This window comes from Xiphophorus hellerii, chromosome 23, assembly GCF_003331165.1.
Source record: "Xiphophorus hellerii strain 12219 chromosome 23, Xiphophorus_hellerii-4.1, whole genome shotgun sequence".
NCBI lineage: Eukaryota > Metazoa > Chordata > Actinopteri > Cyprinodontiformes > Poeciliidae > Xiphophorus > Xiphophorus hellerii.
This window is the reverse complement of record NC_045694.1, coordinates 11,370,981-11,387,657: the sequence shown is the minus strand read 5'-3', so window position 1 is coordinate 11,387,657 and position 16,677 is coordinate 11,370,981. Positions and strand designations below refer to the sequence as shown.

At 37.2% G+C, this 16,677-nt stretch overlaps 1 protein-coding gene across 8 annotated transcripts in view; it reads left to right on the top strand.

The window, feature by feature from the left end:
• atp8a1 (ATPase phospholipid transporting 8A1) overlaps positions 1-16,677 on the top strand; it is a 108,769-nt gene that overhangs the window by 9,547 nt on the left and 82,545 nt on the right. For all 8 annotated transcript variants that reach the window (XM_032554408.1, XM_032554407.1, XM_032554410.1 and 5 more), the window contains exons 2-3: positions 11,107-11,221; positions 16,152-16,251. In XM_032554408.1, the coding sequence (XP_032410299.1) occupies positions 11,107-11,221; positions 16,152-16,251 (215 nt within the window). The remainder of the gene's footprint in view (positions 1-11,106; positions 11,222-16,151; positions 16,252-16,677) is intronic.

Below are 16,677 nucleotides of genomic sequence, written 5' to 3'. Positions count from 1 at the left end.
ATTTTGATACAAATAAATAAACAAGAAAATTGATAAAATAGGTTTTAATTTAGGATTAAAATAAATAAATTCTGAATTTAATCAGCTTACTTTCATATAAGGGACACTAGAGCCCACAAAAGACCCTCTGGAGGGGAAAAAAACAAAACAAAACTTGTTATGTCTTGATAGCAATATCTGGCCTGTTTTGGTTGAAAGTATTTCCTAAATTATTTGTAAATTTTCATGAATCTCTGCCAACAGAATGGCATTCCTAATTTTCATTTTCTAATTGTAATGTAGAACACAGAAATTTGGAATTGTCTTATAGCTTTTAAAGCTGATTCCTAGTGCCTTATTTTAAACAAAAGCAGACAATTAATGTGCTGTATTTTCTAAAAGATTTTAGTGATAAATATTTTGGTAAATATTTAAAGAAACATCTTCAGAGTGGGGTTGCTTTTCAATTTTCAGTGTATGTGTTACCTCTGATCCAGAGAAGATGTCTAATTAGCTTTGGCCTGATTAACTTTTCATGAATCTCTGCCAACAGAATGGCATTTTATTTTTTTATTTATTATTTTTTTTACATCACATTGTTGTCTTTGTTTATAGCTGAACACTAACTGAGCACATAATAGTCTTCGGTTCCTGCAATGTTTTTTTTATGCAAGGTGCTAATTGGCCTTTATTAGTATTCCAACAAGCTATGCTAAGATTTGCATAACATCAGCATTTTAGCATGATCTATATTTAGCATGCTGGAAGCTGCTGTTTTAGCCTAAGAAATCCTTCAGGGTCCTCATTTGAAACGGTTTTGATGCCTTCATAATATATCAATGCTGCTGACATTCGAAGCATTTGCAGGGATCTGCAAAGTGTATAGCATATGCTCTTGTGTTTGATCATTCATAAAGTCGCTCTGAGTGGAAAGGCTTGTCTCTCGGCAGATCCCTCACTAAGCTCAGCCAGGCCATCCCTGTGATGTCACTGCTAGACCCAGCTGCCTGCGTTGTCCCCGGACTTTTCGTCCCGCTACGGTCTGCCTGAGCCTATGAGGAGCCAGATGGAGCCAAACAGGGCGGAGGGATTAATTCTGCAGCTGCCCTGTTGTTGTGGGTGCTGGTTACAGCACCGAGGTCTGATAAGAGACTTATGGATGTAGCTTAGATTGAGGCAGTACCTATAGTCTCCAACAGCCCTTCCTTCCATTCACAAACAGTGAAAAGATAGAAAAGAATGATTTTATCTCTGAGACTTTGGCCATAAATAGACTGCAGCCTTGAATAGGCTGCTCTGTCCACTAAAATATTTATCTGGGTTGAATGCATCATGTAGAGAGTTGGTGCTGCTATACAGATATACAGGGACGTGGTATATTAGGCCAACTTTGCAAACCCATTAAGAGATCACAAATTACATCACTTCTGAACTAATTTGAACACTTAATGATGGTAAGGAGCCTCTGTTTAAGTGCCATTCAACAATGACAGTGCTAAGATCTGTTGTTTTTCTTTCAACTGGTTTGACTGGTGTTCACTTCCTGGTGTTGGATAAGTGTTACTACCTTCCTGCTTCCTATTCCCATTTCCTTTATTATTGAATAAGCTTTGAGTGAGCCTGATTCTGTCCAGGCAGACAGTTTCAATCACACTTTACTAACCTCTCAGGCTTATCGGTCCTAGCTTTGTGTCTGAGGGAGACTAGACAGGATGTGTTGTATTCTGAGAAATTTATAGTTTTAAATGCCGTACTTGACTGCGTACTTTAAAAATTACAGACCTAATAGATAAATGGTTATGTAGTTATTTGACAAACAAAAACCATTTGATATATTCTATGAAAATATCACAGTGCAAAGATGTCAAATATGGCGTCCTATAAGGTTTAGTGTTGGTACATTTGAAATAAACGAAAAGTCTAGTAAACAATAACTTGCCTTTGCAGCTCAAATAAATATTTGAGACAACATTATTGATGAAATAATTAAATCCAAGTAGGCTGGCTGATTTTTAAATTTGAATAAAACAAAATGTATGATCTTTGGTTGCTGATAGATTCAGTTTTTGTTGAAAATTGTAAGTTTTTATGGCTAACTTTAGATTTTAGCTGGAATAAAATGAAAAGTATTCATAGCAATGCACAATATAGTAAGACGCCCAGAGTTGCGCAGTTTCATACTTATGTTGTTTATTTATTCTACCATATTTGACTTGATGTTTGGAAGTTTGGGGATGCACTTATGCGACTAACTGTAAACCTTTGATCTACAATAAAGAGAAAAAAAATAATATGAAGGCAAGGCAACATACCTAGTCTGCTTAAAAATGTAAAGGTTTGGTTAATTTATTTATATGTAAATCTTTAAAGAAATTGTGGCTAGAGCTTATGAATGAGAGATGATCATAGATGGGAAAACTATTCCAATAATGTGTGCATGAACTATATGTAGTAATGATCGAACAAATGAAGCATCTTTATATTGGACAGAATTTGTTTTTTAAGATAGGAATTTGTCTTGATTGACATTTTCTCTGCTACATACAATAGTCGCCCAGCCTTTCTAGACTGACGGGGGAAGACCAGCATGTCATAGTCGAGTCCTCTGGACAGTTTTTCCCACTGGGCGCCCTGTCCAAAATATGTCCCTTCTCTTGACTATTGTTCCACCAGTCCGCATCTTGGCTGACACAAGCAATAATCCTGACATCTGGCCTGCATCCAAACATATTACAACTCTCAGTGGCATTGATCCTTCCCCAAGAGGCTTTCCCTTCAGAGCTGTCTGCCACTCCTCGCTGCTCCAACTGAGCTTTATTTAGCCTTGTCTGTGGAGCGTCTGTGGAGTTCTAACTTGCTTATTATAGTACAGGAGGATAATAATAAAGCTCAAAGGAAGTTTTTATCTGGTTTCCCTTCTTGTTTTTATTATTGTGAGTGGGATTGACGTCATGACGCACACTGGAGTTAATGTAGCTTCCAGAGATAAAAAGCAGAACTTCCACTAAGACGTTAATAGCAGTGGCCTCAATATGTTTTACACAGGCTGTTGTAGAACCAGGGGACTTGAACTTAACAGAGAAGATTTCAGAAGAGTTCTTTAAAAGGGTTCTGTGAAAACTTAATTTATTGGAACTATCAGCTCTTTCATCTCATCAGTTTTTGCTGATGATGAGATGAATATTTACACACATATTTAGGCCTGTCGCGATAAACGATAAATCGATTAATCGTACGATAAATTAAAACTATCGACGTCATTTCAATTATCGGCATTATCGTCTCTCCCGACCTTTTTCTCGTTCTGTTGATGACACCGAATGAAAAAAGGCTTAACTCCGGTGCTCTCACTGACTCCTCCCTTCCTCATTTCCTTAGTGTAAAGCCCATCGCACACTACACGATCTTAGAGCTGTCAGCCGATTGTCGGCCCATTTTCAAAACCTGACAGACCACACATTAGCCGACAGAAATCCTAGGTATAACGGTTCGATCGGGTTCGTTCCTGCCGTGTGGTGTCCAACAATGGGCACAAAATAATGGCTACAAGTCCAGTGAACTAATTTTAAAACCAGGCATTAATCAATGCTTTACTACAATCTACCTGCAATGCATGTGGCTAGTGTCAGCGTAAAGTCCTGACCGAATGAAAATCATTATAACCTATTTACGTCACGTTAACGAAGAACAGCTGAAAAGTTACCGGGTTTATCAACTGCGGTAGCAATTTCGCTCCAACTCCTCCTCTTGTCATTTCTATATTCTTTGCATGTTGAATAAACATTAATGTTGTTTCCACGTCGGCTGGACTTCGGGTTGCGCCGTGTCAGCTGTTTGGGATTCCCCAACGTAATTTCCCCTCAGAAAACACGGAGGAGAATCCGCGCTTTCTGATTGGCTACCTGTCACTTTCAACAGGCTGCGTTAAGATCCCAGTCGGGGAAAACCCCTGATTTAGATCGGAGCGGCAACGAGGATCTACCGTAACACACCACACAATCTTAGGAAGACCAAAGGTCTAAGATTGTTGTATGGGGAAAAATAGGAGCAAAAAATCGTTTAGTGTGAACTATTGCATCAGGTAGTCGATGTGCCCGTCTTCTCTATTTAAATCTAATTATTACTGAAGGGCAACATAGTATACAGACTTCATAATCTGCACTCTTTGGGTTGAATGCAGTGTTTATTTCCACTTTGGCTTTATGTTGTTTAGTTTTTATCAAGTACATTTTTTGTTAATGGAGACTGAGAATCCATTTTGTTTTTGGTTGTTTTGTTTATTTAGTTTATCAGCTCCAGTGTTAAGTATTCTTTTGAAAATAAAGTGTATCTATCTTTGGCAGGAAATCACATGCATTATTACGTCATTTCCATTAAATCAGTGTAAAAAGGTCTTCAGACAATATTATCGTTTATCGCAATAATTTTTTGAGACAATTAATCGCTCAGCAAAATTTGCTATCGTGACAGGCCTACACATATTTAAATTACAGGATTAATGTTGAATGTTAGATCAGTATTTGCAGTATTAGACCACTTTCCGGCTTCCACCCTGTTTCTCCTCCCCAATCCAATTAAAGTGTTCAACTCAAAGCCTTAAATTGGATCAGATGTGTAAGAATAGTTGCTGCAACAGAAACCTGACAAGGGTCTTAGGCGCATAGGAGGCATAAAACAACCCGATACAGGTAGACATCATGTTGGGAAGTTATTAAGCCATTGGAATTTAAGTTATACATAGGAAACTGGTCCTTAGTCCTTGTTCTGCCTCACAACCTCAGACTGCTTGTTATGGTGGCACTTGAATTAGTTATACTCTTATAGCTGCCGATTAGAGGCCCTCCACCTCACAGGAGATGCTTCAGAAGTAAGATCAGTGTGGGAATAATTTCTATTCTGGTTTTTTTGCTTCTTTTTAAGTGCAGCACCTATGAGCGCGACTGACTGTCGCTTCTCTGCATTTTACAGCAGAAGTAGTAAGTTAACGGTTAGAAAATAAAAAAAAAAAGGTCAAGGGTCACAAGCTCAGTCAGAAATGTTTTTGTGTACTTGTATCTATCAAAAGCTCTGTTTTGTGTCACAGGTGAGGTTAAACATACAGACTGTGTATAATAGGTCCAGTGATGTTTGATGGTGCTGTATTTCATTTTATGAAGTTCTCACAAAGTGACCGTACCGGTTATGTTTATTAGCTGAGTTTGGTTAACCTTGGAAGCTAAGTCGCTACTTCCCACTGCGTCCTTAGTAGGACGGCGACGTTACTCATTAGATTACATACTGTGGTGTGTGTTGTTCTGTCTTTGATTGTTAAAATAAATTTTTGTCTTTGGTGTCTGACATTGTGCTCTAAAGCAGTATTTTGGTTTAGCTAGACTATATTTCTTTCTTACTATTTCTTAACTTCTTGTATAGGGCATTTTATAGCAGTCAGTAAGTAAACGGTTAGAAGCTCAGTCAGAAGTATGTATTCATGTACTTCTATCTAAAGCTCTCTGTTTTGTGTTGCAGGCAAAAATAAACACTTGTGACACCGAAATTAAAGTTGTCCAGTCCGTGTGTAACAGAAGCAACATTAGGGAATCTGAAGTTGTGCTTCTGTCATGAGATGTATTTGGAAAGACACGCAATAGAAATCGTTGTCCGTTGGACTACGTTGGTAGAGACGCCACAGGAAACCTCAAGTAATGTTAAGAAATAAGGTAGGGATCTAAAACAATCATGTAGTTGTTATGAACACACACACAAGAAGGAATAATAAAAAAATGCAATTTCTTTTTCTGATTTAAATCTATGAAGTTTATGAAGGTTATTAAGCAATAAAATCTGCATTATATGTTTTCCAGAGTTATACCAAAGGTTAGGAGAAAATGTTTTTTTAAATCATTGCAAACAGCAATGGAGATAAAACATGACATCAGAAAACAAAGGAACTAATTTATTATTACAAGTCAAGTAGGACCAAGCCTGGGACATTATTAGTTTTTTTCCCCTTAGTTTTCTTCAGCAAAAGTAAAACTCAGTTTTACTGTTATCTACTTTCTTGCTGGTCCACTTTATCTTTCTATCGTAACTCCCTTTTACAACTTTGGGATTACGTCTTGGCTTCTATCATCAAGTTTGTTCATTTTGGCAAGATAAGAATTTTGTGACCAGTTTCTTGTCTTTATTTATTTATTTTTATGTAAAGCTTTGACCTTGTGATACAAATTATTACTTATAGTGTCAAACTTATTATAGTAAGGTTTCCAGAACTGTCTATTTGTAAATCCTACTTGTTTTATTATAGACATCTCAAAAGCATAAGAAAGCAACTTTGTTCTTCTGCAACTCTTAATGTCTCCGTCTCTTAACCCGAATGAGCAGCAGACATGTGGCAGAAAATATATATTTTTTTAATAGCTGTGTGCATTTCTGGGCTTCCTTTGCTTTCATTTTGAAACACACAAATGCTTTTGAGAACAAATATTTCAAATCATCAGAAAATGTTATTTATTAAATTTTTTTTTTTTTACATTTCAGTTAGCTGAAATGTAAGGCATACAGTAACTTCCTTTAAAATTGTAAAGCAATTTATGCCTCCTGTCTGATTCCTATTAAATTCCTGTCTAGGTTATTGTATATGTGCCATCTAGAAAATGAAAATATTAAGGTCAAAGTAGCTGATGGTAACATACAAATACAGTCAGGGTTGTTTCATAGAGATCAATGAAATATTTACGTACTTAACAGATTTATTCAAATTGAGTTCTCATCTTGTTCCATAGCTGCTAAAAGGGAGGGGGGGAGGCTAAGTTAAATAAGAGCACAACCAGCAACTGGTGCATTGCAGCACCTGGCCTACCCCAGTGGCCTACTCCTGCTGCGAAGGCTCATTCAGAACACAGAGGTGCAGCATCAATCACATCCTCAGCCACATGGCCTGCTTCTTCACAATGGCCTCATGCTGCAGTGATACTTGCTGTCTTTTCCTGTCCTCAAGTGTTACAAACAATATTGTTTTTAAGTTAATTTTTGCATTATAGATTAAAGACTTTCTACCTCAGATTAAAACAGATTTGTTTTTGAAATCTGTTCTCTTTGTACAATGTGTGTCCCTAAGTGAGCAAAAGACAAAGACACAACACTTGACTCTGCTGTTGCTGTGCTGACACTATCCTCCCCGCTCCCCCCAAACTAATCCAATAAACCACCTTTCCTGATCTGACATCTTGCATAACGAGGTCGGGATAACCACCCAATGTTTTCCCTGGTGACCAAATGACTACAACAGGCCGTTTATTTTTAGCTATCGAACACATGCTGAGTAGAGAAACTTTCCAGATAAGATTTGTTGGGTACTTCTTGGTATACGCTAAGTAGACTGTTAAAATAACAAGGACTGGAATTTGAGATTTGGGGTTTACGTAACATGAGTTGGAAAGTAATAAAGGGTAAGGTGAGAAAGCGAAGGACAGCACGGAGTAGTGAAAGTGGAAAGCTTGACTTTAAAGGCGGTGTCAGTCTTCCACCTTGTTTCCTTGACGTGACATGGAGGGAATACTGCAGAGCAAGCTAGGGTTACAACTGGGGCATATCATTTAGAGTCTCTGGTTACAGCATCTCACCACTCTCCAGTTTGTTGTCGTTGAAGCCATTTTTCTGCACTCACATGACTTTCTTTCCCGTTTCCTATTTTTGTCGTCGTAAAAGCTTTTCTTTAACGTCAACCCATATCTTCTAACGCAACAAGTAGCATGTGATCAGGACCAGCCTGATAATTTTATAGTCAGGGAATACTCTCTGTACCTGAAGGTTTGAGTAATACTTTCCTGGGTCTGCTCTTGGTATCACTCCAAACATTTAATTGAAAATAAGGAAAAAGATGATACAATTTTTCTCAGAATGTACTGTACAGTACAGACCAAAAGTTTGGACGCACTTTCTCACTGAATTCAATGAGAAGGTGTGTCCAAACTTTTGGTCTGTACTGTATATTTTTAAATTTTTTGTGTGATCTATGCTGTCTATCTTTCAGTTCCAATGCTTATACGTTGGAGCTCAGTTACAACTTAACTCCTGTGACTATAAAGAAGCATAAAAAACAAGTTTAAATATTACACATCGATTGATCTAAGCATTCTATCATCTGGTAATTAGCTGATTTTTATTAACTCAGACATGTGAAAAGAGAAAAGAATGGCAACTATGGAGACCTAAATTACTGAAGGACTTGGATGTTTATATTATAACCTCACACTTTAAAATATTTTATTGGTATACAGACAAACACAATTAATATGGAAATATTTTTAAATTCCAAATAGTAAATGTAGAGCATGAATATTTATTCCGTCCTCCTGAGTGAACACTGTGTAGAATCATCTTTCACTTCCGTTACAACTGACCATATTTGGGGTATGCTTCTGCCAGCTTTAGACATCTACAAACTTAAAACTTTTCATCTTTACAAAATAATTCAAGCTCAGTCAGACTGGATAGATGTTGACAGGAAAATTTGTTCCTGAACTTTGACTGGGTCTTTCTGACACATGACGGTGATGTGATTTGAAGATGGACCTTCACCCCAGTTTCTAGTCTTTTGCAGCCACTAATGTGTCTTCTTCCAGGATTTCTCAGTATTTAGCCCATCACGTCTTCCCATTAACTCTCACCATCTTTCCTCGGCCTGCTGGAAAGTATTCTCATAACATTATGCTGCCTCCTCTGCTATTTCATCTTGGGGAAGGTATGTAAAAGGTGATGAAAAGTTCAGTTTCTATCTCATCTTACACAACAACGTCTTCCACTGTGCCCCACATAGTTTGTGGCCAACTCCTAACACAACTTCTTGTGTGATTGTCTATTTACAATGATTTCTTCCTGCCATTTTTTCTTTCAGGACAGGCTTTAGGTTTTCTTATGATTTTCATAGTTGTGCTTCTCGGCAGCTCCTCCAGAGTTACTGTAAGCCTTTTGGCTGCTTTGTTAATAAATGCTCTCCCTCCACCATGTCCTGGTGTGTTTGCAGATGTTTTGTACTCTTTCTATTGTATGAGAGATGGTCTGAACTGGACTTTTGAGATTCTCAAAGCTTGGAATATAGTTTCATAACTTAATCCTGCTTTAAATCCACTCCTCCCCTATTTATCTCTGAACCTCTTTGTTGTATTCCAAGCTTCACAATGCTGTTTCATCACCAGTGTTTTCTAACACAGCTGAATTTACACTGAGTAAAACCTTAGTAGGTTATCGGAGGCACTGGATTTTAATTTAGGACTGTTGGAATAAAGGGGGTTGAAAAGAAAATATATGCATTACTTTTGTTTTTTTTTTATCTTTAAAACATTTAGTAAACAAGGACATTTTCTTTCACCTTCACAATTATGCTTTTCTTTGTCTTTGTCTATTACATTAAGTTCCTTTAGAACTACAGTAAAGTTTTTGGTTGTAACATGGCAACAATTTGTTTTGCTGTACCTTTAAAAATAAGTGTCAGACCTTGCTAGTTCAAACTTAGCTTGCTTTTTATAAATTTCATAGACCATCCTGTTCTGCACCAAGTAGGCTTTTTCATGATGCACCTGCAGAACAGAGCCTGCTCATCTTGTGTTAGTTTTGCTTACAAAGTGAGACCCTTGCCAGTTTTGGATTGGCTCCTTGCCAATAAAAAATTGCTTCACACTACCTTCATGAGCGTCTCTGCAACCCACATGCAGCCCCCGTTGCGCCTCAGTAGTGTTGTCCTTGCAGCCCACTTTGTTGACCTCGGTGGGAGGCTGGGAGCAGACTAGCGCCTTGTGATTTCAGAGATGGAAGGAGAATTTCATCCAATCAACGAGAGGCTTTTAAAGGACAGAATAATTGCTTCCATGTTTTAAAACTGCTTTATTTGGAAGAAAGAAAGTGTTGGTGAGTGAAAACAATAAAATCAATATTTTCTTTACAGGATTAAAACAGAGTATTTTTGAAACTTTAGCCATAAAACAAATTTTCAGTAAAATAGTTCAACTACACATTGACAAAGGCACTTTGGTGGTGTTGTTTCAAATCATCAGACTGCATCAGCTAATCTTCTCACATAGCTGTGCAGTCTCTGCAGCAGGATGTCACATTGGACAGGAAATTCTGAGTAATAATCACACATATCCAGCAACAAAACAGCCCCCTGACTGTAAAATAGTAATTGAAATGTAGACTTTATTAACATGTTTTAAGTAATCAGACCACAAACATTTACTTTCGCATACTTTTCTTTAATCTACTGGTTTAATGAGTGGGTGGTCTGTGCTCAAACTTCCTGTAAAAGAAAGGAATTATCATTGAGTCAGACCACATTCTCTCGATGGTGTTTCACAATGCCTTTGGGTGACCATGACTTAAACACTCTGACATTCCCAGTCTTTCACTGCTTGTCTTATTTAGCTGCACAAAATAGATGGACAATGTTCTTGTTTATCTTTTTAGATATAGTTTTTATTACTTTATTTATATAATACATATGCATCCCCTTCGGGTTGCGTTAACAGTGTTGTTGTTCATTCTTCATTGACATAAAAGTCACATTGTTCATATGATATGATGATTTCCTATTGTGAACTTTTGCTGTTGAGATTACAAGAAATTGGCTTGGCAACTCTATGTAATATTTTCTAAATCCTCTTCCCACTTCTTTGATGTTTTAAACTTTTTACTGCTGTCAGATTATTGCTCCAAAGTTTAGGTGAGTGTTCTGTGAATTTAACTCTAAATGTTTCTTTGTCTTTGCTACTTCATTGTCTGCTTCATGACCAATTTCAGTGACAGTTGACACTTGGTTTAGCCACACCCACTCTTTCAGATAATAGATTGATAGGAAATGTTGCAAATAATTCAAGGCTAGAATTACCATGTTATTTAGTATCATCTACGATATCACTATATAAACAATAAAATAATATAAGGCATGTTGCCATCTGAAGCAGTAAAGCATCTAAAGTCTCCATAGACTTCCCCTGACTGTGGCTCCTCCCCTCCTACCAAGGTCTCCTTTGGTGTTATTCACACTGGACAACTCAAAGACTTCAAAACAGCTTTTCATCTTACCTTTTTTGGTTCTTTTGATGTTTTATTTGTTATTTAGACTAAAACCTCCTTTCTTGCCTGATGCAGGATATGAAAAGACAGAGGACACACCAGAGAAGACGTCACTGGCTGACCAAGAAGATGCCCGGCTTATATACCTCAATCAGCCGCAGTTCACAAAGTTTTGCAACAATCGTGTCAGGTAAGAGGGTTATTCATTGAAATGTGCCAAAGATAATAACTATGTGTGCATTATATCTAGTGACAGATCCGTGAGGTACAAAGGAGTCTCTATATTTAAGAGCTGAGTTAATGTTGTGTTGGGCAGCTCACTGGTCCACTTCATCAGGTGGTCAGTTTAAGCTTAAGTGGGGCTCTTTGCTGCTCCTTTTCTATCAAACATTCTCAGTGCTGTTGCAATACAATGGTGGCCAAGAAATGATCCCAAAAACAATTTTACAAACACAGATTTGTTGTTCACTAAACTCAGGACCCAGTAGCAATGTCCTCTCGAGAAAACTGGATATATTTATTTATTTTTTAAAATTTTATAACAGAAACTGAAGACTTGGTTTCCTTTCAAAGTTTTTTTCTTCATGGTTTCAGTCCCAAAATTTTACTCTTCTAATAACTTTTATTTTTGAGAAAATTTCTACTTTCCTGCTTTCTGTGAATGGTGCAAGAAACTATTTTGTATTTTCATACTTTGTCCCTACATCCATCAATCCAATAATATTTCCATCTGTTTCTCGTTTATTTGTTTTTGTTCTTCTGCTTTATGGAAGGTAAAAGGGACAAAATTAAATAAATGCATCATTAAATCATGAGTTAAATGTACTATGAAATAAATAGCGTTGACTACTTGGATAATATGGCCGTCTATTAAGGCTTTCCCAGTTGCAAATAAATACATTCTTATCTTGTGTAGTTGATAGGAAGCCTTTTTACTGATGCATTATGAGCTGCACAGGTAGTGTTAAAGTGTTTGCACTAGAAATGGATTAGAGCAGATGTTTCAGCCTGACCTTTCTACTTTGTTGCTCTTCTCCAGGGAGTACAGGGTTTTTGCCTTGAAGGTCAAAATTGTTTGGAAAATGCCGTCAGCTAGCATTCCTGCATGAGGAACTTGATATGTACAGTATATGCACACGCAGAGATGACTGTAAGCTGAACAGGTGTAGTAACAGGAGACTTTGAATGGAAACATGCACAAGCTTTTGCCATCTGATTTAGATCATTCTCATCTCCAGTACAAGTTATGCAGAGTCTCACTGATTTCATTGTTTAATTGGCAACTCTGAAGAAGTGATAACATATTTTTAGTGGATCTAAGATGTATAAAACATTAACTGCAGAGACTTGCTGGCGTCTGCTGTAGGTTCTGTTTCACTCCAGCCCAGATAAGCCTCCTGGAGTCCGGTGCCAGTGTGCCTCAGGGATCAGGATTAGAAAGCATCAATTAGGATGGCATGGTGAGATACTGTAATCAGTTATTCTGTGCTTTAATATTTCTACATTACATTGTTTTATATTAGCTTAGTCATCAGAATCCTTGTGGTCTGCATCCTGATGGTCATTTAGGCTATGTACTCCGCTGGGTTAAGAAATTTACATATTAACAAATCAAAGTAGAACTGAAGGAGACTCAAATTAGGAACTCTCCGTAAGCTTTAAAGGGGGCCAGTATTATGTATACTCCAGGTACATAGTGCCATTTTATAGCACAGTCAAGTAACTACGTCACCTTCAGATGTTATAAAAATGTTCTATATATTCAGACTTTTACTAACATTTCTTCAACAGTTTAGGATCCCAAATCAGTGTACTATAGTGAAACTAATTTTACTAACTTAAATACATTTTTGCCTCAGTCTCCACCTGGATTAAATCCAAAGTGAAGGAGCTGTAGCTCATGTTATTGTGGATTGTTTACACACCTGCACTTGCTGCTGACAGACTAATGTAAAAGGCAATTAATCTCTAATGTTGACAGTTTGTCTTGTGAAAAGATGAGTGCCTTTTTCCTTGTTGGCCATCTATTGTGTGAAATGCATGGTACAGTTGATATGAACACACAAAGCACTAAATAACCAGCCAATGTGGAATATGTTTGTTTTTTTGTCATCATGACTTTCCAAAGCAAATCAACAATGCATTTCACTGATTTTATAAGCATCCAGGTGAGCTTCTGTGTAAAGCTAAGCTCCATGTCACCATATCAAAGAAACTACTGTCAAGTTAATGAGAAACATAGCTTGATGAAAAATAGCTTAATGTTAAATGTTGTATATGTGATGGTACTGTACCGTGTAAATTATGCTTATGTTGGTATTGTATCACCAGTCTTGGCAATTTTGCTACTGTACACAGTATATGTCCTATAATGCATTTCACTCATGAATACCATTGCAAATATTAGTGTGACACATGTTTGTTTTTTATCACATAAGTTATATAATTGTGCATATATTTGCCATCTGATTTAGATCATTCTCATCTCCAGTACAAGTTATGCTGATTCTCACTATTGTTTAATTGGCACCTTCCACCTAATCTTTGTCAGGTGGAAGGTGCAATAAAATTAAAGGAAATGTTGGTTTGTGGTCAAATATGTGCTAAAATGTATGCCTTTAACTGGGCCTGTACAATTTTTAGGAATTCATTAATTACAAAAATAGCATTGTATTGATTGAAAATCTATTAATCAGCATTTTTATGCTTTCCATGCAACAGACTGCAATTCCAGTCTGGCATACATGACTAATTTTGGCTTGTGCTGTAGCAGTTTGCAATTCATACCAACTTGCCACATGTTTCCAACATTGAAATGCAATTTTTTTGTTACTAAAGAGATACTTACTGAAGGACAGGTTGCTATTTACCAAACGACCTGAAAATGGCCCCAGTTTGCATCATTAAACTCTAATTTGTTTCAAAGAATTTATTGGAAAACTTCCCTGACCTGTGGGAGGCTTGCATGTAAGCCTCCCAGGTACATGACCTGCTTAGGTCAGGCTTGAAAGTTCACTCCCAATACTGGTATAATTCTAACACTGGTATAATTCTAACATTATTTGAGAGCAAAATGAATACTCTCAAATAATGATTATGGATGCAGGTAAGTGCCTTTTAAAGGAAGTACACAAGTATATGCCTTGAGTTTTGCTTTTAAATCTATTTAACCTTTGACAGTCATCTGTCAAAGGTTAAATATTTAACCTATGTTACCTCCAACAGCTTAACATTGCTGTAAACAGCATAGTGTGCTGTCACTGCTAATAACAATTATGACTCTTCAGTTTTGTGTTTTGTTAGCAGAACAGTGCCAGCTAAGCAATGTGTGTGCTAGTTATGTTCTGGGAAAAAAAATATATATATATTTTACACACCTGCACTTTCTGCTGACAAGTATTTGTCACTGCAGCTATACTTTTATTTCAACTAGTAGGCTATTGAAACTGCCCTCTTTAGTTTAGTTTATTACTCTAATATGGAAATCATTGTGTAAGAAGGCAGTCATACATATATATATATTTTAAGCACAACAATTATAGTGAATGAAAACAATGGGCCCATATTTTTGGCATCACAACTTTTTAGCCACTGTTGTGTGCTTTTACTTCCCACTCGGATCTCATGTGAGTTTAGGCTAAAGATTGAATAAAACTCTGATCTGATCCCAATATCAACTACCGTACTTGTGTGTAAAAGTCACTCTCACAAAGAAACTTCCTCTTATTTGCATGTCTCATACCGCCTGTTGGTTTGCTTGATCATTCTGGTCACTTAGATAATGCTGAGCTTCCTCTTATGATCATGACTCATGTGACTGCTACAAAGCAACAGTTATATCTGTCTAAGAACATGTAAGGTTTTAGATCATCGGTCATTTGCATACATGTTCTCAATTTTGTTTAATAAAACTTGTCAGTCTTACCAAAAGAAGACTACATAGTTACTTGTATGTCTTGTGATTGTTTTTTTGCCTTATTAAAACAACCAAGTACAAGTAAACAAGTATATTTTATTAGGACCTCATGTGCTAGAGTTGCACAAATAGTTGTGCATCATTAAGTTTAAAGTAAAGGATACATGGGTTAAAGAACTTCTAAACCACGACTAAAGTTGGTGGTGGCAGTATCATGCTGTGTGATTCTTCTCTTTAATGGGAATAGAGAAACTGGTTGAAAGTTTTGGAAATTGCTAGTCTTCTGAAACTGGTATGGAGATTGACTTTCCATTTGGAGATTGATTAGAAATCTACAACCAGAGTTACAACAGAATTATATTAATCAAAGAATATACATGTGTTTGAACCATCTAGTCAAAGTCCAGACCTAAATTCAATTGAGAACCTGTGGCAAGGCAAACTTTGCGTCCTCCGGTATGCTAAGTTAACAGACATGCTTCAAAAAGTTACAGTTGCAGTGAAAGTTGTTTCTATCAAGTATTGACTCTAAGGAATACAAATATGTGCCACAGTTTCCATATTTCTGTTTGTAAAAATACATATATATTGTATTTCTGGTAGGTTTAAAATGGCAATATCATTGTTATTGAACTGCATTCTTTTGGTCACCTTTGCGAGTTAGAGGCACTATACTTGGTTTGTATTTGTCTGTCTGCAGGGGTATGCAAAGCATTGCTACTGGCTTGGCTTGCAGCAGTATATACATCTTCTCCTAAAGTGGCTCCTCTGACTGCCCCCTTTAACTCGGCCGTAAATCAGCCTGCTGGAGGCTCGGCTGTGGGGGTGCTGAAAGCGCCTCTAGTTTCAATATTCCACCATGATGACCAACCCCACAGCAGCACAGGGAGCATCGCTCATCTCTGTCAGGATGTCTTTATGCCCCCTCTGCCACCTCCTAGCCTCTAATTATTCTTTATTATTAGTGCACCAGTGTTTGCAGTTTGTCATTGTATGACACAAATAAATATGTTTCTGTAAAACTAACTCTGGAGACTGTTGTCAGAATGGTAAAATTAAAGTCTCCTCTGAATGACTCTTGTTTCAGCAATGTTTCCACTGTAGATTACACTTTGCAAACTAATCTATTTTGTTTTCTCCTTTTCTTGTCTCATCTTGCTCCCCACCATCACCTCGTTGCTTCGTGCCTGACTCGGCTCTTCAGCACGGCCAAATATAACGTTCTCACCTTTCTCCCTCGGTTCCTCTACTCGCAGTTCAGGAGGGCAGCCAACGCCTTCTTTCTCTTCATTGCACTCCTGCAGGTAAGATTTAGTAGTTTTGTATTTCTGCAATGCAAAAATATAAATAAAACAGCTACTGTACATTTGTCAGTACTGAGATACAATTTTAGCCATTTGGTTAATTACTTTTTTTTCCCAACCACACTTTGCGTTGACCTAGACATCACTTCCTGGAAGGTCATGTCTGTAATTTCATATGTACACACAACCACACACACACTCAGACACGGTATTTTATATAACTTTATTAAAAAATACATGCAATTCTATACCTACTAACTCAACATGCATCAAATGACATGAAATATGTACAGGTAGCTGCTTTAAGGTGCTACACTGCAGTGCAGGGACTGCTGCAACTTGAATTTCAGGTGTTTGGAGCTCACCAGCAAACAGCAGAAAATGGAGAAGGGTACAGCACAAAAACTTGAGTTTTTGTCTTTATAT